The sequence below is a fragment of the Takifugu rubripes genome, chromosome 13 (assembly GCF_901000725.2).
Source record: "Takifugu rubripes chromosome 13, fTakRub1.2, whole genome shotgun sequence".
Classification (NCBI taxonomy): Eukaryota; Metazoa; Chordata; class Actinopteri; order Tetraodontiformes; family Tetraodontidae; genus Takifugu; species Takifugu rubripes.
Genome location: NC_042297.1, coordinates 6031542 through 6049409, shown reverse-complemented (window position 1 = coordinate 6049409; position 17868 = coordinate 6031542). Strand labels below are relative to the sequence as shown.

At 38.4% G+C, this 17868-nt stretch overlaps 1 protein-coding gene across 4 annotated transcripts; it reads right to left on the bottom strand.

The window, feature by feature from the left end:
• Positions 1-1206: 1206 nt before the first annotated feature.
• On the bottom strand, positions 1207-16696 carry urb2 (URB2 ribosome biogenesis homolog). Of its 4 annotated transcripts, none has more exons than XM_029845661.1 (13): positions 16457-16691; positions 15928-16081; positions 15348-15524; positions 12624-13741; positions 12392-12530; positions 9837-12282; positions 9497-9657; positions 8922-9032; positions 8027-8269; positions 6965-7061; positions 4409-4501; positions 4198-4331; positions 1207-2381 (listed from the first exon to the last, which is right to left on the bottom strand). In XM_029845661.1, the coding sequence occupies exons 2-13, from the start codon at positions 16051-16053 to the stop codon at positions 2184-2186; spliced, it is 5043 nt and encodes a 1680-aa protein (XP_029701521.1). In that variant the 5' UTR covers positions 16054-16081; positions 16457-16691; the 3' UTR covers positions 1207-2183. The 4 variants fall into 4 exon arrangements, with proteins under 4 accessions (XP_029701521.1, XP_029701520.1, XP_011607915.1 ...); XM_029845660.1 differs by having other exon boundaries at positions 16476-16691; XM_011609613.2 differs by lacking the exon at positions 4409-4501 and having other exon boundaries at positions 16476-16689.
• Between the last annotated feature and the right edge of the window lie 1172 nt (positions 16697-17868).

Here is a 17868-nt window from a genome sequence, read left to right as displayed (position 1 = left end):
TCAACCAAAACAAACAGTTTTCTCTGATACCAGACCATTGAACCCTTTAATTCTATCGTGTGTATCTGGTTCTGACCACAAAAATCAAGTGAATAGCACTCTGGTGCAAATGTACAATGCAATCAATTAAATCACTGATTTTGGCAAGCACTTAATTTACATGGAGACATGATTTCAAGACGTTTCCTACAGATAAATGACATAAACGCTACAAAGGTCTCATTAATCCTTAATGTCTGTTTCTTAATTTTTACAGTGACCACAGGACTCACATTTTTCATAATGCTCTACAGCTAGGAGATCATCAGGTTTCCCCGGAAGAGAAGGCTTTTAAATTTCAAGACCTCTTTCAGAACTAAATTTGAGAGGAAACCAGGCTCTTGGGTTTGAACTTGCTGTTGTGTTGGATTTGCAATTTCTAGGTCAAAATGAATCAGTTAGGAGTTCTGTCTTTCCAGGAGACTGTGTCTCTAAACTACTAAACTAAATAAATATGAAATTATTTCAAACCAAATTAGTATTACCTCTAATTCTTTTTGTCAAGTTAAAAGCCATAGTGCTATTTTTAACATAATGCATAAAATAAATGCTCTTAAGTCAAAGAAGAAACCTGATAACACTACAGATGTGCTTATTTAAGGCCAAAAAAAGCTTCTGGACCTGGAAGACTTACTTCCACAATTAAACATGTACTTAAGGTCAAAATAATCAGGTTTACAATAGGTAGGAGCAAACACTAGAAGACTATCCCTAGTTTTCTGTTTACCATTTTACACATTGGTGTGCACATTAGTTTCCACTACGTTTTACCTCTAATGTGCTACTGGTCTGATCTTTGTTTCATGTAATAGTTGGCTTTTTGTTTTTTTGAGCTGCAAATAACATCCTTACAAGGTCTTCCAAATAAGTCCTTACATCTCAGAACTACAAGTATTTTGCTTTTTAAAACAGGGAACGTCAGACAAAGTTTGGCCACCGAGGTTTGCAAGCAGCTTCCTGTCTGACTTCTCACATAAACACTTGAGAGGCTTTAAAAATAATAAAAGCCCACAACAGAAGACTATCATATTGTTGTGGGCTTTTATTATGAAGGTGTTCATGTGAAGGTGTTCCATTATAGGCAGATATATTCATTATAGTTAAAGATGATAGTTAAAATATTCATGTTGTCTTTAACATAACTAGTAAAAATGAAATACCAAATTATAACTTTACAAATGTGATGAGTGTGTTTTAATTACATCTCAACTGCACCAAAGGCAATAGTAACTGCATTTTTAGAAAGCTTAACTTAATGTTTTGCATTGATTTTGTGAACAAAGCCATCTTGAACAATCAATGTAGTGCTTGAAAGCACTTACAGCCTTTATATCAACAGCTCAGTCCATCAACATAAAAGGCACTAAACTAAACTAAACTAAACAACTGTCAGTTCAACCGCACTAAACAAGAGACAATATTTAATTTTATCCATAATCACAAAATGAAATATTTTATCAAAAAACTGATTTACTTTGAATATTCAGAGTAAGCCACAACAATACAACAATGGAGATAATCCTAGTTCTGCTTCAGATATGCTTACCAAGACACGCGCTTTGTGCCGATTTGACCAATTTCCTTTTCAATACAGCAACATCACTGTCATTATGCAATTTCACTGTTCACTTGTGTTATAGTTAGGCATCAATAGTTTTTAATATGCTTCATTCTCCTGAAAATACACCAGCAAATGAAGCGGTGTGAGACAGGCTGACAGTAATTAAAACTGAATATAGAAAAAAACATATAAAAACACTTCAAATAACTGGAATCTTTCTGTAATAATCTTTAGACAGAGAGCGGAAGGAGGAAACCCTTTCACAGTTGAGACATTTCTGTGGTGACAGTGCAGGATTTAACCCAACTAATCCACGTATCTCCATTTTTTTTCTTCATACATGGTAGGCCAATTTGGAGATAGAATTTCTTCCTGCTTTTTTTCCCTCCAGCTCATGCAAATATTTAAACGGGCTATCGATTCAGAGATTCACCACAATTATCAAATTAACTGCAAACATCTCAGACACAATGTCAACATCACATGCTGTCCACATATGCAGATTGGATCTTAAAAAAAGAATGTCTTAAAGACTGGTTTAAGTTATTTAAAACCTAATGGAGGTTGAGTTTGTTGTGGTGGCTTAAACAGTATATTTGTCCTCTCCTTGCCTCTGAGCTTTGTGGTAGACGGTGTAGCTGCTGTAGAGCTCATTGAACACCTCTCTGACTCCCAGCTGCAACCCAGCTGCGAGAAACTTGATATCCTGCTCCACGCACAGATCCAAAATTCGATAAATGCCTTCTGTTAAATGCAGCTTAATGTCTGTCCGCAGAGTAACCTGGAGAGGGAGTCATGAAAAGAAAATGGGGTTAAACAATTTGCATATCTATACACGAGTCATATCTTTGCGGTAAAATTTATTCATTCATTCCCTTTATTTACTTGCACATGCACCAAGGCAAGCCTCATTTACGATGCAGAAAAAAAGTACAATACAGGACAGGAAATTAGTAAGTGTTGATTTGATGTTTCATTTCACCAATTTCCTTTTCCTTCATTTGTTACTCAAAGACAAAAATGGCAGATTTTCCTCATTTGGAAATTATTTAATCGAAATATGATACTGCACATCTATATTCTAGCAGAGGGCCAGCTTGAGGGTGGCAACTCCTGCTTCCATACCTTCACCCCCCTGGACTTCAACTTTAGTGGCATCATCAAGTTACATTTAAATTCATATTTAATTACTTATAGCATGATTAGAGGGAAATGTCAGGGATCAATTAACTCCACATTAAAAAATGAATGACAAAAAATATTCAGATATGTATGAACACAGCATAATTTGTAAGTACACACTAAAACTCAGGTATGAAACATATACACATTATTCTCAACATAACCAGATAAATGCATCCTAACGGTGTATCTACAAACAGAAACAAACACTTTTAAAAATGTTCGCTTACCGGTATATTACCTCCATGTCGGTAAGTTTTAACCACTGCGAAAAACTAGCTCCTCTAATTACAAGCCAGACATTTTGAAGGGGACAGAACGTTGTGAGCTTTCTGCAGATCAAAATTGAGCAGATGTATATCAGGGAAAGTAGTACGCCGAGTCCAAAACAGCTCCTTACATTATTACTGTTTGCCAGTGTGAATGGGTGGGTATAATTACGGTATATCCTTCTCTCTAGGAGGGTCAGCTGAAAACTGCTGTGTCACATTTAAGTTGCGCTAAATGCACCTTCATAAAGCAGACACAACTTTCTGCAAGAACAGGAATCTTGCAATTTCACAGGAAATTCTATTTGGCCACCAGTTTGTACACTCATGACATATGAGTGTACATAAGACATTTCAGGTCAGCCACCTACAATTAAGCCACATTAAAATCCTGTACTTTTTTCTCAAAGAGCCTGAAGAAAAAAACATGGTACAACTGCTTGTGTAGGCATAAATGCAATCCCTAGATAGACATTTTGACATTTGGTTCTGGAGTTCATGTCGGGCAGTGCCAATTCGTGTGAAACCAGTCTTTCACAGTTCAGGTCTAATGAATTGTGCCATTAGGAAAGGAAAAAGCACTCATGGAAACATTGGTCACTGAGCATTTTCAGTTACGTGACCACATTTTATGGACACACAATATTACTGAACCTAGACCTCACCAACTGATGCACCCTAGATTTTAAAAAAAGCTTCTGCTGATGACACAAGAGAAACACTGCCACCACAATGACAGCTGCTTTAGAAAGAGAACATTTTGTCTGAGAAGTCTTATTTACCGGTAAATCTATTTCAAGATAATGACCGGTGTATAATTCAAAGTATCCCAAATTTCTTCAATGCCTTTGTCAAGAAATACTCATCAGAGACCAGCTAAACCAGGTTGGTTTATGTTAAATACAGTCCTTCACAAAGCAGGGAACGTCTAGCCACCGACTTCATTCTCGATCACGTGCCACAGTTATCATGGAGCCATTAACCTTTATTTAGGAACATCCACAATGTGGTTAATGGAAATACTTCTCTTGGCTAAATTGGCAAAACCATTTGGTTTTTAATGGCCTAAAACCAGCAGACACACTGGAAGGGATCAAAGAATTCTGCCTCATCCAGGTGTGTGTACCTGTGTGCTTGTGTATGTACCTTCTGCAGCTCCGTGACATATTGTGCCACCATGAAGGACGACAGTGTGGTGAAGCTCTCTGCAGTCGCTGCAATGTGCGAGTACATTCTCTCCACCAGTCTGGAGCACTCAAGATACACGTGACTGTCTGGACCTTTGAAAACAATAATCATTGTTAATTCAATCATATGTTGAAGATTCTGTATCATCCTAAGATCCACTTTGACCTACAGGGAGGCTTTAGGTGAAGCTGTTCCTCCATCGCTAATGTTGCTGAAGGGCTGCCAAGGCGATGTGCCCAGGCAATGCACCAATTGTTACAGTCTGGGTTTGGACAGGACCCGAAAGCAGGCAAGAACGCAGTGATGAAAAGTCCAAAAATAGGTTTTATTTAACCTACACAAAAAACAGCAGCCCTCCTGGACTGCAGGGAAGCACAAGTTCAAACCTCCGGGGCGCACAGAGATCTCCAGCATGGAGCCAACACAGAAGTCGGGTTCTGCTCGTTTCAGAAGTCCAGCCAGACGGCATGGAGACCTCAAACAGGCAGGGGAACGCACCAAAGACAAAAGACCAAAATCACCAAAATATTCCAGATCCAACAAAGTCACCAAAAACACCAAAATACTCCGACACTGGTAGGCAGGAGTTGAGTCCTTAAATAGGCGGCTAGATTGCTGAATGACTGCGGTGTGTAAGCCTGTGGCAGGAGCATGGCTCCACCACACCCCCTGCAGGAAAAACCAAACAACCCGGAATCCTGGACCCCAACACCAACATTTACAATCACTTCAGAAGCAGAAGTTGACCAATTTCCTCCTCTCTTAATGCAGCTTCTAGTAAACTAAAGTGAACTGCCAACTAGGACAGATAGACTAAACACGGTGATGTACTTTTTATAAACTCTCTGTGATAGAATTCTCAAAGTCTTTTCTGTTCCAGACAAAATACATATGCCTCCCTACTTTTCCACCTTTGGCTGTTGTGCACCGCCTGTAGACCAAAAGTGTGTCATGAGTCACACCTCTGTTTAATCTGCTCTCTGCCTCCATCACACCAAATTAGTCTTTAGAGGTAATCTTGAATCCTGGTCATCTTGAGGTGAACATTTCATTCTGCTCGCTGCCATTTCGCTTCACAAAAAGCCCACTGGCTGTAGCCTTTTATAGGGAGCGCAGAAGGGCCAAGGTCTCCGAGAAGAGGGAGGAGACATGCAATTCAAAGGAATGTACATGAACACGCATCCGAACTGGCTTTTAAACAGATAGCTGAAGATCAACACACAGAGGGTGTGTGACATCATGCTAAACTCCAGATGAACTTACCCCTTTAGATCTTCAGATAGCAGATTTTTAATTCTTTCTATCTAAAAAAGATTAATTTCACTATATATTTAAATGAGAACAAACTAAAATACTGCTGTATATATTAAGCACATTCCTAAACTAATACTTTGTTGAATTCATTTAATTACGGTATCCAATTTTAGTGGTGGCCTGGAGTATATCAGCATAATTTGGCTCTGCTTTACAAAAGTAATTCAAATAAGTAATTCAAATTAGCTAGGCTGTGAGGGTGCCTCCAGATCACAGGCAGCCATCTCACCAATTCTCAATTCAATTCTAACTGCAGTTTATTATAATTAATGTATTTTTATCTCTGCCTATTCTCTCCTCTACCTGTCTTCCTCCCCCGTCTCCTCCCTCTCTACCCAGCCGGCCATCAGCAGGAGGGTCCCCCTATATGAGCCTGGTCCCGCTCAAGGTTTCTTCCTGTTAAAGGGGAGTTTTTCCTTGCCACTGTTGCTTGTTGGGGGTCAGGCCCTGGGATTCTGTAAAGCGCCTAGAAACAATTTTGATTGTAACAGATGCTATATAAATAAAGATTGATTGATGGATTGATTGATTGATGGATTGATTGATTGGAGGTCTGGTGCACTGCTGGTTCATCTCAAACTTTTTTCTTCTTCTAGTGAATTCATTCTTTTGCAAATTTGGATGTATGCTTTGGGGCATTGTTCTGCTGAAAAGCAAAATTCCCATTTCCCCCATCTTTAGAAGATGAAGCTGCCAGCTTGGAGACTTGGAGCAGGATGCTGGTGCCACCATGCTTCACTGTGTGCACTGTGTTCTTTGGGTGATGTGCAATGTTGTTTTTCTGGCAAATGAAGCTTTTATACTTCTCTTTAGTTTCAACCTTGGTATCATTATTCTGGGAGACATGCGTCTTTGCAAAATTTTGCTGGATGATTTTATCCATAGAGAAAGGTTTCTCCCTTGCCACCACTCACCCAGACCTAAATATACAGACCAGAAATTTGAGCAGTTTATGATACCGTGGGAGGCTTTTTTTAAGAGGTTCCCACCTCTTTTCATTAATTTTGCTGGGACAGCAGTTATTATTGTCGCCATATTTTCTCTACTGCAACCATCTTCTGTGTTCTATGGTATATCTAGTGTCTTTGAAATGATTTTGTAGGCTTTTCCTGAACGACAGCTTTCTTTGAACAAATCAAAGTCAGGTTAAATAATGGCAGGTGTGTACTATCTACTATTCTAACAGGAGTTTGAATGTGATTGGATAATTCTTGTAGTTAGAGTTTCAATCTTTTAATGCATTTTTTTGCACTATAGGTCAAATTAAAGGTAGACAAAACAAAATCTGATATTTCTTATCTGGCTCTTACATTATTACTTCACTAGCCTGGCATTTTAACAGCGGTGTGCAGACATTTTTATATCCTCTATACTGTATCCATATCAGTTTATGGTAAGACAAAGCTGTTACCTGTGTGTCTTTCTCCTTGCTGTCGTCCCTCCTGCATGATAGACACCACTAGGCGATAGAAAACATTCAAGAAGGATGGAGCTGCTTTCAGCATTACCTGGAAAGAATAAGGAAATTCACAGCTCTCTTAGAGAAGAATGACTGATGATTTTCTCCAGTATAAAAATGACTTTTAACATAATAATACTCAACAGCTGGGCTGATTAACTATAAATTGTGAAGACACGAGCAACTAGAATAGGCTCCAGCACAAGTCACCACCCCATTAAGGGGTAAAATGGTACAAGTTTGATGGATGAGTGTTATAAATCCTAAGTATTTAACTGTGTTTTTTTTTTTAAATATCCACTTTTCACTAAATTTTCTCAAATTAGTTTTACTGCTGAGCATTAACAGCACTACATTTGCAGATTTTTACATTTAGCAAGTTCTTTGGTTCATTGTGCAGTATTCAATAACTATTGTCTTTGAATCATGAATTTAAATGAACCATATTGATTCAGGGCAAATTTTCTCTAATTTGGAGGTCATGTTAAAAACCATTGTTGTTAAAATACTTACTTATATATTAATGGTAAATATATATTATATCAATAGGATTATATTAACATAATAATTTGTATTACATATATACTAATGTTCATAATTATTTTCCCCAAATCTAAGAATGTAGCTGAGAATACTCATAAATTGTTCAAGGTTCATGGTGTATACTAACCAAAACTATTCTTTTTATTTTTTGTCAATCAAGAGGTGACAGAATGACCAGAACAGCTTGGCCTTGGCGATTAAACTTCTAGAATACAACACCTTTTTGGGGTGGTGTTGTTTCCCTACAATTCCCTTAAGTACATATTAATACAAAAAACCCTAAAGGTGTTTAGTTAATGTTATCATTATGGAAAAAACATCTGTAACTGAATACTTTTAATTTAATAACAGTTTAAATCCAACTAAATATCTCCAAAGTCAATGTATTTATTTCCAGAGTTTAGAAAATGTTTTTTTTTTAAATTTGACACGATTATAAAAAACAACAATGGCCTGTTTCTTCATTCATACCTGAGGATGACACTGGATAATTGCAAATAAAGCCTCATGAACAGCCAGAAACACTGAGTGGTAGACCAGTGGGCTCAAATGGTCGAGTGCCACCGACTGGAGGGCTCCAAGGACCATTGTCACATAATGAGGACTGGTGAGGAGCCCCTCTCCCCGACGTAGCAGCAACGTTACTGACATGACCGTTGGGACAGTAAATGGGAGGATTAGAGATGGGTCCTGACTGGACCATGTTATGAAGAGCTGTAATTTAAAAAGGCATATAAAATGAAATTATGACATTAACTAATGTGGGAATTTTTCATTGAGACTGCAGCCATTTCTATTAATATCAATACTGTGCAGAACCAAATAAAAAACATATGGATGCCATAAAGGCAATGAAATATGATTGAACTGTGAATATTCTGGCAGAAATCAGCAGATAAGTCTATTTGTCTATGCACATCTAGCACACTGCCAGACACTTAAAATAACTCCGCCTGTCTTAAAAAGCAAGATTTGTGCAAGACATAAGACATCAAACACACAAAGGGCTTCAGAATGTCATATTCATATCTTCTAACTATGGTATTAAAGCTGTCCATTTTAACCATGCTGTGTGCCCCACATGAAGCTTGAGTCATGAGCTATATCCACGGAAAATTGTTTTAAATATTCTATTGAAGTGAACAAAGAAGTCTTGAATCTTAAAATACATTTTGAGCGCTATTAAATATATTAAACATTTAATCTACACCAAGTATGATTTCATGTATAGTGGTCCTAACAACTCATAATTCTAAAAAGCAAACACATAAAACTTTTTACAGTCTCTAACATACATAAATATGCATGTGCAGTACATTAGGTATTTCTTTCAGGTGTGTCCAAATGACTGTTTACTTTTTCTCACCATAAGAGCAGATATTATCTGTGGTGCAAGCAACCACCAAGCTTTAGAGCACAACTCAGGTAACTGACAGCAGGACAGAAGCTTAATGATGATGACTGCAGACAGCACGTTCTAGAAAAAAGAAAGCAAGTTTATAATTTAATGTGAAGGTAGCTATATTATTATCTATCAATTACTGAGTTATATAATGCTCAATTATCTTTTTATGATAATTGGTTATGTAAATTAGAAGCTGTAATATCAATGTGAGCTTTTTGAAATGGGAAAAACACTGTCACATAGAGCCATTATGTTCTTCTGTTTGTGAAGCTGAACACAATCAATAATTATTTGCATGACAGTGCTTCAGTTTCCTTTCGGATAGCCATAAACTACTCGTCAGAGTAGTTTACAGTACTTTAAACATATTTCAAATTTTAGAGTTCATGGAAGACTGCAAACCAATACACAGAGATGAGGATTCACCTGAAAAAAAGCAATATCTAGAACCCATCTTTTAAATTTATAAAGAGAGGCTATTAGGAATGTGATATTTCACCTTTAGACACTAAACAATATTGTGGTGACTGCCTCACCCTGTAGTTGTCTACCCTCCAATGGCTGGCATTTAATGCTTCTCTTATCATCAACAGCAGCAGGTTGAACTGATCTGAGGTGCTTTCCTCCACCAGATGGCACAGCAGCTCCTGCACAGCTGCCTCCAGTTCACAAAGGTTAGTCGAAGAGAGCCAAGAAGCTGTGAGCAGATTTAAAGTCTGTTTAGTATAGGTAATAAACTCTTGTCCACCAAAATTAGACAAACAAAGCACATTCAGTTTTATGACATTTTGTTAATGGAACCAAACTACTTTTATTCTGTTACTTTATATTTCTAATACAACACTGACTCATTGAGTTGTACAAGAACATAAATACCTGACATCAGTCTGTGTACAGTCTGCAAGATGTGCACGTACACCTCATCTAACTCCTTGTCTCTCTTCATTTTTTCTCCTGTTTTCTTCATTACTTGGTAAAATAACGACAGGAAGTGAAGAGAGGAAACCAAGAACTCCATTGGCCTTTGTGCAGAACATATTTCTTTGATGATCTGGTGGTAGAAGCCCTGATACAGAATCATGTGGCTGAGATTGATGTGACTCTGCTCGTTCTCTTCCTCCACAGACAGTGAGGACAGCTCACACCGAAGCATGATGGTAACAACTTCAACGATATAAGCCTGACTGAGTATGCTGGCAGGCTGGTTTCCTGACTGACTACCAGTCTTGGGCTTTAGTACAGACTTGACGGCTTGTCCGAGAGAAGCAGTTGTTTTCATTAGTATTTGTGCTAAAGTTTTATCCATTGACTTACTTCTGCCCAGATGAGAGACCACTGCCTGGGACAAAGAAGCCAGTGATGCCAGAAGGAGATGATCTGAACACCTGGACCTTCCCAGTTCTACATCTGATGTGACAACAGAGCCGGGTGTCACATCTTCTCTTCTTGCCATTTCCTTACTAATAAGATAGCAGTTGAACTGGTCCAGGTTGAGTCGAACACTGCTGTTCCTATTAATAATAACCTGCAGTAGGCATGTAATCAGGTCCTGTGTAGCACTGATTATGTCCAGCCAATGGGAGCCGCACATAGTTTGAAATCTTCCATTATCGCTGTGCCAGAAGAGACATGTCACCACTGCCTGAAGCAGAGTGCCTCCATGGATATGCTTCAAAATAGTTTGAAAGGATCTACCCTCCACAAGACAAATCATAGCCCTGAGCAGCTTCACCAGAGCCACTGAATCATCTCCACATTCAGGAGTGACAGAAGTAGAAGTGAGGACAAAGAGGAGGAGTAAAAAAATAGAGGATATGTCCTCAGAGTTCATTCCGTCTGGGTTTAGATGTGTTACAATGTTAAGAAAGTCTATTAGTTTGTTACTCTGTTCATTATTCAAAAACGCTGTCACTTTTCCAATCTTTAAAGATGCCAATATTTCCTGAACTAAAGCCTCTTTTTCAAAAAGTTTGGAACATGACTGACTTTCTTTCTTTAAAGATTTACCTTCTTTTTCTGGAAACTCAAAAAGCATCTGATTAACCTTTGTTACACGTGCTTCCTTGAGGATGGAAATGATTCCCCGATTAAGTGAATGGACTGTGGCAGAAAACAATGTAGGTAACTCAGCAAGAAGACTGCTTTGGAGAAGTTGAGAAAAGATGAGTGAGGTAGTCAGATAGCCAGACAGGCAGTCCTTGTCTTCAGCTCTCTTTTTGCTAAGCAATGAACTGACAAGAGCATCTGCTATACAGCCCACATCTTCTCCATTCAGGTGGGGAACAATTAAGGGCAAATTGGACACAATGATATACCAGTGTGCCACAAAGTAGGAGTTTGATTCCACGCTCACAATATGCCTGTTCCATACCTGTTCTTCATCCAGACTCAACATAAACTGGGTTTCAGCAAGAATAGAGTGAGCAGTACTATGCAGCAGGGCAGCGGTGCTGGGTTCACAGACTGAAGCAGTATCCAACAACACTTTCTTCATCTGCTGCAAAATGATGAGTTTGTTGAGTAAACAGCTCATGGGGCTGCAGGTCAGTTGTAGAGATGTAAAACTCTCAAGATTATTTGAAAATGGAACTCCTGCTCCATTTTTACTTCCTGATGGTCCTTCATCCAAAGAGGTGTATTTACTGCAGCGGATAAGGAAGAACATGTTGACCTCCACCCACGTATACTGAAGGAGTAGAGCTGCCTCCTGGGTCTTCTGGACCCACAGTGCTTCTACTTTGCAATCAGTGGTCCCTGTATCCTTCTGTTCCAGTTTTCTTTTGCCTTTCTTTGTGGTCTTTTGAATTGAACTCATACTTGTATTTGCAGCTTTAGTTTCAAGTGGCAGCACAAGGATCAACTCTCTGACTAACTGCTGTATGTCCTCCATCAGTCCCTGACCCTGCCTGACTATGGAGAGTGGAGAGGTGTTGTCAAGAGTCTTTAGGTTAAAAAGAATAACATGAAGGAGCTGAGAGAGGGAGAAGAGCTTTAAAGATGCATTGTTTTTGTCTTGGTCCTGCATCATCTCTTTATCACCTCTCTCACTATCAATCACCATATCTTCAACCTCTCTTTTATCCTTCACAAGATCAGGTAGTACATTCTTCCTGATGGTCTCCAAAATAACAGAACAGATCTCCAAACCCTGTGAAGAAGGAATGTCCAGAAGACAAGTCCTGATAGAAAAAAAGATCTCAGATAAGAGAGGTGGTCGTAGGTGGTCCAGAGCAGGCTGACAGATCACGGACCCGATCTCTGAGAAAAGACGCGGAAGCTGGCGAAGCTTCATATAGATTTGTAGGAGTCTACAAATCATGTCCTGTTGGGAAATAGATATATGGTCTTACTCAAAGATATTTTACAATTTTCAACATTTACTCTGTGAAACTATTTAATGTTTTGATAATGTAAGAGAAATAAGTTGAGACCTCTCTGGCCTTTTGCACATGTGCCGCCACGCATTCAGAATTAACCCAAGAGGTGGACAACAGCTTGTCCAGGTCTGGTTCAACAATCAGATGGTTGAGACTCATAAGGACTTTTAAACAGTGGTACCATGCTGGGATGCTAAGAAAGAATAAAAAAATGAAAAAATAAATCATATTTTGACGAAGGGCAGAGTTAAAACTTAAATTTATGAAAAGTTGTATCTGACTTTACCTTGGCTGGGCCTGGTTGAAGAGCATCTGTCCAATAGATCTATAAAACTTGAGTTGGACCTCTTCGTGTCGGATCTTGTCTGCTGCTATGTTATAAATATCAGCTGAAAGAGCCTGGTTGAGCAGGGACTCCACAGCCAGCAGAGTCAATCTCCAGCTCTCTGGAAGGACCAGAGGACAATTTTCTCCTGACGACAGAGCTATTGGTTCATCAACCTTTTCCAGGGCAAGTTTGTGTCCATCAAGCCCTGTATCCAAAACCAATCTTGTGAGGAAATGAAAACACAGCATGCAGTGTTCTTCCTCATATTTTCCTCCGCCACTTCGGTAGCTTTCCAGAAAGAACTTGAACAGCAGAGAGAGCGTAGTTGACTTCACTGCGTAGTGCAGCGGTTCCTCACAGTAGTCCCGAGTACACAATTTTGAGAGTATGGCATTGACTGGCTTGAAAGAGCCTTTTGCCCCTCCAGAACATTTCACAGAATCACTCTTAGAGGGAAGGAGCTCCTCTTTATAGGCAATCAAGTGATCGGTGGGAAAAAGTGACAATTTAAGAATGGAGTCTATTTTGCTGCGGATGTCTCTACATAGGTCCTGATGAAGACGCATGTGACGAGGTCCAAACTCTCCAGACGCTAGCAGGTGTCGTAATAGGACTAAAATCTGGAGGAGCTGGTTGGTTACCATCATGAAAACTCTATTAGGATTTGCTTGTTGTCGTTGGACTGACAAATAACAGGACAATGCTTGAAGTAAAATGTCAAACAAATTAGCTGACTGGAGGGCTTTCTTTGGATTGGTTGGACAGACACTCTCATCAAATCCTTGCTGATCTGAAGAGTTTTCCATGGTTGGCTCAGTTCGTAAAGTGTCCAAATCAGTGTCAAGTGGATTCTGGAGACACTCGAGCATCATGTCATCAACAGGTTGTTGAAGTTTACGACAACATAGTGAGCAGAGTGTAGCCACAAGAGTGACCATGAGTTCATATTTGGTGGTGAAAACAGATAAAAGAGCAGGGGAGGATAAGAGTCCCTGACACACACTCAGTATGGTAGAGAGACACACCGGTGACTTGGAACCAATGCGTTCCTCCTCAGAGAGACGCTCAAGCAGCAACTAATCAGAGGAAAAAGTAAAGAGATGTTAATGTTAGCAACTGAGTCACTTTCAGTCAATGTTGTAATCTATGATCAAATAAAAAAAATGTTTAACTGTCACGTTACAAACATTGGGTCTCATTTATGAAATGTGAGCAGAGAAAATTTGAGCGTAAACTGTTCATGGACGTAAATTTAGATAGCTACTAACAAAATCTACACATGCTTTCAACCATGTGTAGCGCTTGTGGAAACATACGAACACATATAAATAGTGCTTGTCACTATTGTAAATTACAATTTTAATTCATATTGCGCTCTGTTACGTAAATACTAAGCAGATGCCTTTGAAAAACGTGATATAGGCATATTGTAAACATGACAAATGATTAGAAATAGAAGACATGTAGTTAGTTAAATTAATTGGCAGTAGGTTTAAGATCTAGATTAGGTTGATGAATGCGAATTCTGCATACAAAACTTCTGTGGGCTGTTATAGGTATTCACTTTTTTTAAATGTTATTAGCTCTACATTTCGACAGCTATCATGGATGTAGATTAGACTATATCAATTATGCACAATAGAACATTGCTGGTTTCACATTTCTACTTCAATTTGGAGAGAAAATTGCCCAAACTGTTTGGCACTGTACGACCTAGACTAAATTGATCACTAAGGTATCTGTGATTTTTCAGAATGTAGACTATTGTGACAAAATTTATTACCTTACCATCTGGGGTCGCTATCTCCATTCGGGACAATTGCTGACAAAGCACTCTCCAAAATAATTCCTGCTATGCACTCGTCTGTATTTGACAATTTGGACAGTGAGCCTCCTCCTGTGTCAGATATATTTGTTCTGTATGCAGAATATCTTTTTTGGCCACCGCTTTTATATCAAACCACTTTCTTTTGACCTCAGACATGGTTCTGGGGACAGCAGAGACCACATTGATGCTGTTAATTCCAGGCTTTTGATTTGCCTGTCCCATCAATAATGACCACAATAAAATGTGTTTTTTAACTCAGCTTCACTAAAAATAATCTCTATCTCTGCTTCAAAAAGTTTGTTCTGCTTCAGAAAGTTCAAAAACTTCAGTTCTCTCATTTTGCTTGACTGACAGGTAAGCCGGACGCATCAATTAACACCTCCTTTTATGGTGCTCATTGCCAATTCATGGGTGGAGATTTATGCAAATAGATGATTACCAGGAGCGTGCTGTCAATTTACTATCATTTGGTATTTATGATCTACAAACGTGTTTATGATCAGATCTGAGTTTCCCGAACACAGTTTCATGTGTTCCTGAATCCAGAGTAGGTTATTAGTGGAGTAGGCTATTATGTGTAAATCTGTTCGCAAATTTACCAACGTTTAATTTTTAGTTTGTGTTGATTAGGGATAGTACCGACACCAGATACCTGTATTTCACTACTATTATTATAATCTTTGACAGTTTGTCGGGCAGTGACATGCAGTATTGTTACAAAAAAGCAATTTAATTACATTTAAGTAAAGTAATGTATTTGTGTGTGTGTGTCACTGTGTGTATGTAGAGTTGTGGTGGTCTGAAAAAAGTTGTATCAAACATCCCTAGTGTTAATGGTTTTAATTATGACCAACCTGCGCCATGTTGAGCCTCAAGTTGATGGTTTTTCCTTGCTTAAGAAGAAGGTGGAGCTTCTTGCTGTGAAGAAGGTCATTTAGGTAATGCCACAGACCTTCTAAAATTTTATGGGAAAACTGTACTTTACGACTGTACCAGCCTGTCAACGCATGGGTGCACCAGTCGAGCAAAACCTACGGGGAAAAAAAAGAAATTAACACATAGTATCAGTACAGAAAGCAGTTTTCCAGTATTTTAATTTAAAACTATCCCGGAAGAGCAGTACTGTGATTTTTATACATACATACGTGTGTGCGTGTGAGTGTGAGTGTGTGTGTGTGCGTGTGTGAAATGAGTAATAATATGAATGTGCTTTAACCAACAAATGTAAAAACAAGTATTGTGTAATTGGTCAATAAATGTAAATAGAAACAAAAATAAAAATATTCATTATGGAATGACTTTTCTTTAGCTCTAGACTAGACTATGTAATCCAACAGTGGAATATAAATCATTAAATATAAGTTTGTTATAGGTTTATTTAACAGGTCTTAATCGCATACAAAGGATGAATTTATGCAACACAACTAGAACTACCTGTTCTTTGTTTGGTAGAAGGCACTGAGTTGAGATCCAAGCAAACCGTGCAAGCTTTAACTTATCCTCCCATGGCGTGTGAGGACCCTTTAACTTTAAATGAATCCCTGAGTACATAGCAGCCATCAAGGCAACGGATGATGCCAAAGATCAGCTGAAAACAAATGAAAAGACAGAAAAGAAACTGACTGACATTAAATTATTATGTGCTAGAAAACATCCATGACCCAGGTAGGACAGATAATCCGAACCATCAACATAGTTAGAAACAGATTTTGATGTAAAACAAGCACATTGTAGATTAGGTCAGACTGAGAACAACTCCTGTACGTTTTTATTTACTTTAACGTTTCTAAATGGATCCTGCACGGATTTAGAAAACTGGCATGCATCGCAGCTAACATCTACTTAACAGATACAGCTCATTTAATCAAGCAGCAGAGCTGTGTATCCTTGAATCGCTATGAAATCATATACAACTGAGTGTTAAACGTTAAGCAGTTATGTTGTATGTGTATATGTGTTTTACCTAGTTTATTAGACTTTACCTAATTTCCACACGCACGTGTCTCCTCTTGTCAGAGATACTTTCAACTTTCACCTTAGTGTCAAGGCAAAACCAATCGAAATTCGATTTAGGATAGTTCGACAAAAAATAGTGGCATTTTCCCCACATTGATGGAGATCATTTATATTCTATGTATATTTATATATGTATATTTATATTTCGTACATTCCGAGAGTAAAAGATAAAATAAAAAATTGTCGAACCTTGAAACACTTTCAAAATTTGCAACGATTTGGGTTTGCTTGGTTATGCCTTGTAAAGTTTGCGTAAATGAGTTTCCGAAACCACCCCCTATACCATAGTGTGGACGCCATTTTGAAATAGTGTCCGAATTGTTAGTGAGCATCGCTGTACCCTATGTAGTGCACTCAATGTATCCCACAATGCACTGCGAAACGTAGTGTACAAGCGAGCACCCTAACTCGGAAATGTATTTCATCAGCCTTTACGGTATCACGTGACGGTATCACGCTGATTGGATACATTTTTTTTATCGTCATTTCTACTGTGCGGTTTGATATATGAAATTTTTGGAAATGAGATTTTTTTTTTCAGTAGGGGTCCGACATGATCATCTTAAATTATTACAACATAAATGTGTAAAAAAGAAATCAATCAATCTTCACTGATCTCACTTAATCACTTAATTCACTTAATCTCACTTAAAATTGTTCTTCGGAATCGTCTGTTCCTCACCAGGCGACAGAATCTCAGTAAAAGAATATTTACAAAGATGAAAAGTAGCTCTGGATCCATTTTTTGATGAAAAATTGGTTTATTAAATGTTTTCACTACAGCGGAATATGACTTGAGAATGTGCCATCACGTCTTGGCTTGAAAATGTCAAGGGACAGTAATTATTTTAGGTAATAAGTAATTATTATTGACATTAATATTTCATTTTATTATATAAATTTAATTATCGGGTAAAAAAACTGCATTTTCATAAAATGACCGCTGAATGTATTTCTGATGGGTTAAAATAATTAAATGGACCTGGCCACTTTTTCCGGCGACCGGTTCGTAATTGTTATGCGACACCATGACGTCACTTTACGTGCGCCGTAAATGACGTTGTTGTCCGAATACTAACTTTAAATTGAGTGCACTACGTAGTCCAATCAATCCATGTCCCCCATGTAGTGAGTAGTGAATAGGGAATGAGTGTGTGGTTTCGGACACACACACTCTAGTGTGTGGTTTGCGGAAGACCTGTGTGGACACGGTAGCTTAAGTGGTGTCACCTATTCTGTCCTGGCCCATTATCCCTTTTCAGTTACGGTATATTTTTTTATTTTAGTCCATCGTAGCATTTGGGCTCTTCCCGGTCATTGGTATCTTGTATCTTCACTTCCGCCATCGGCCATCGATAT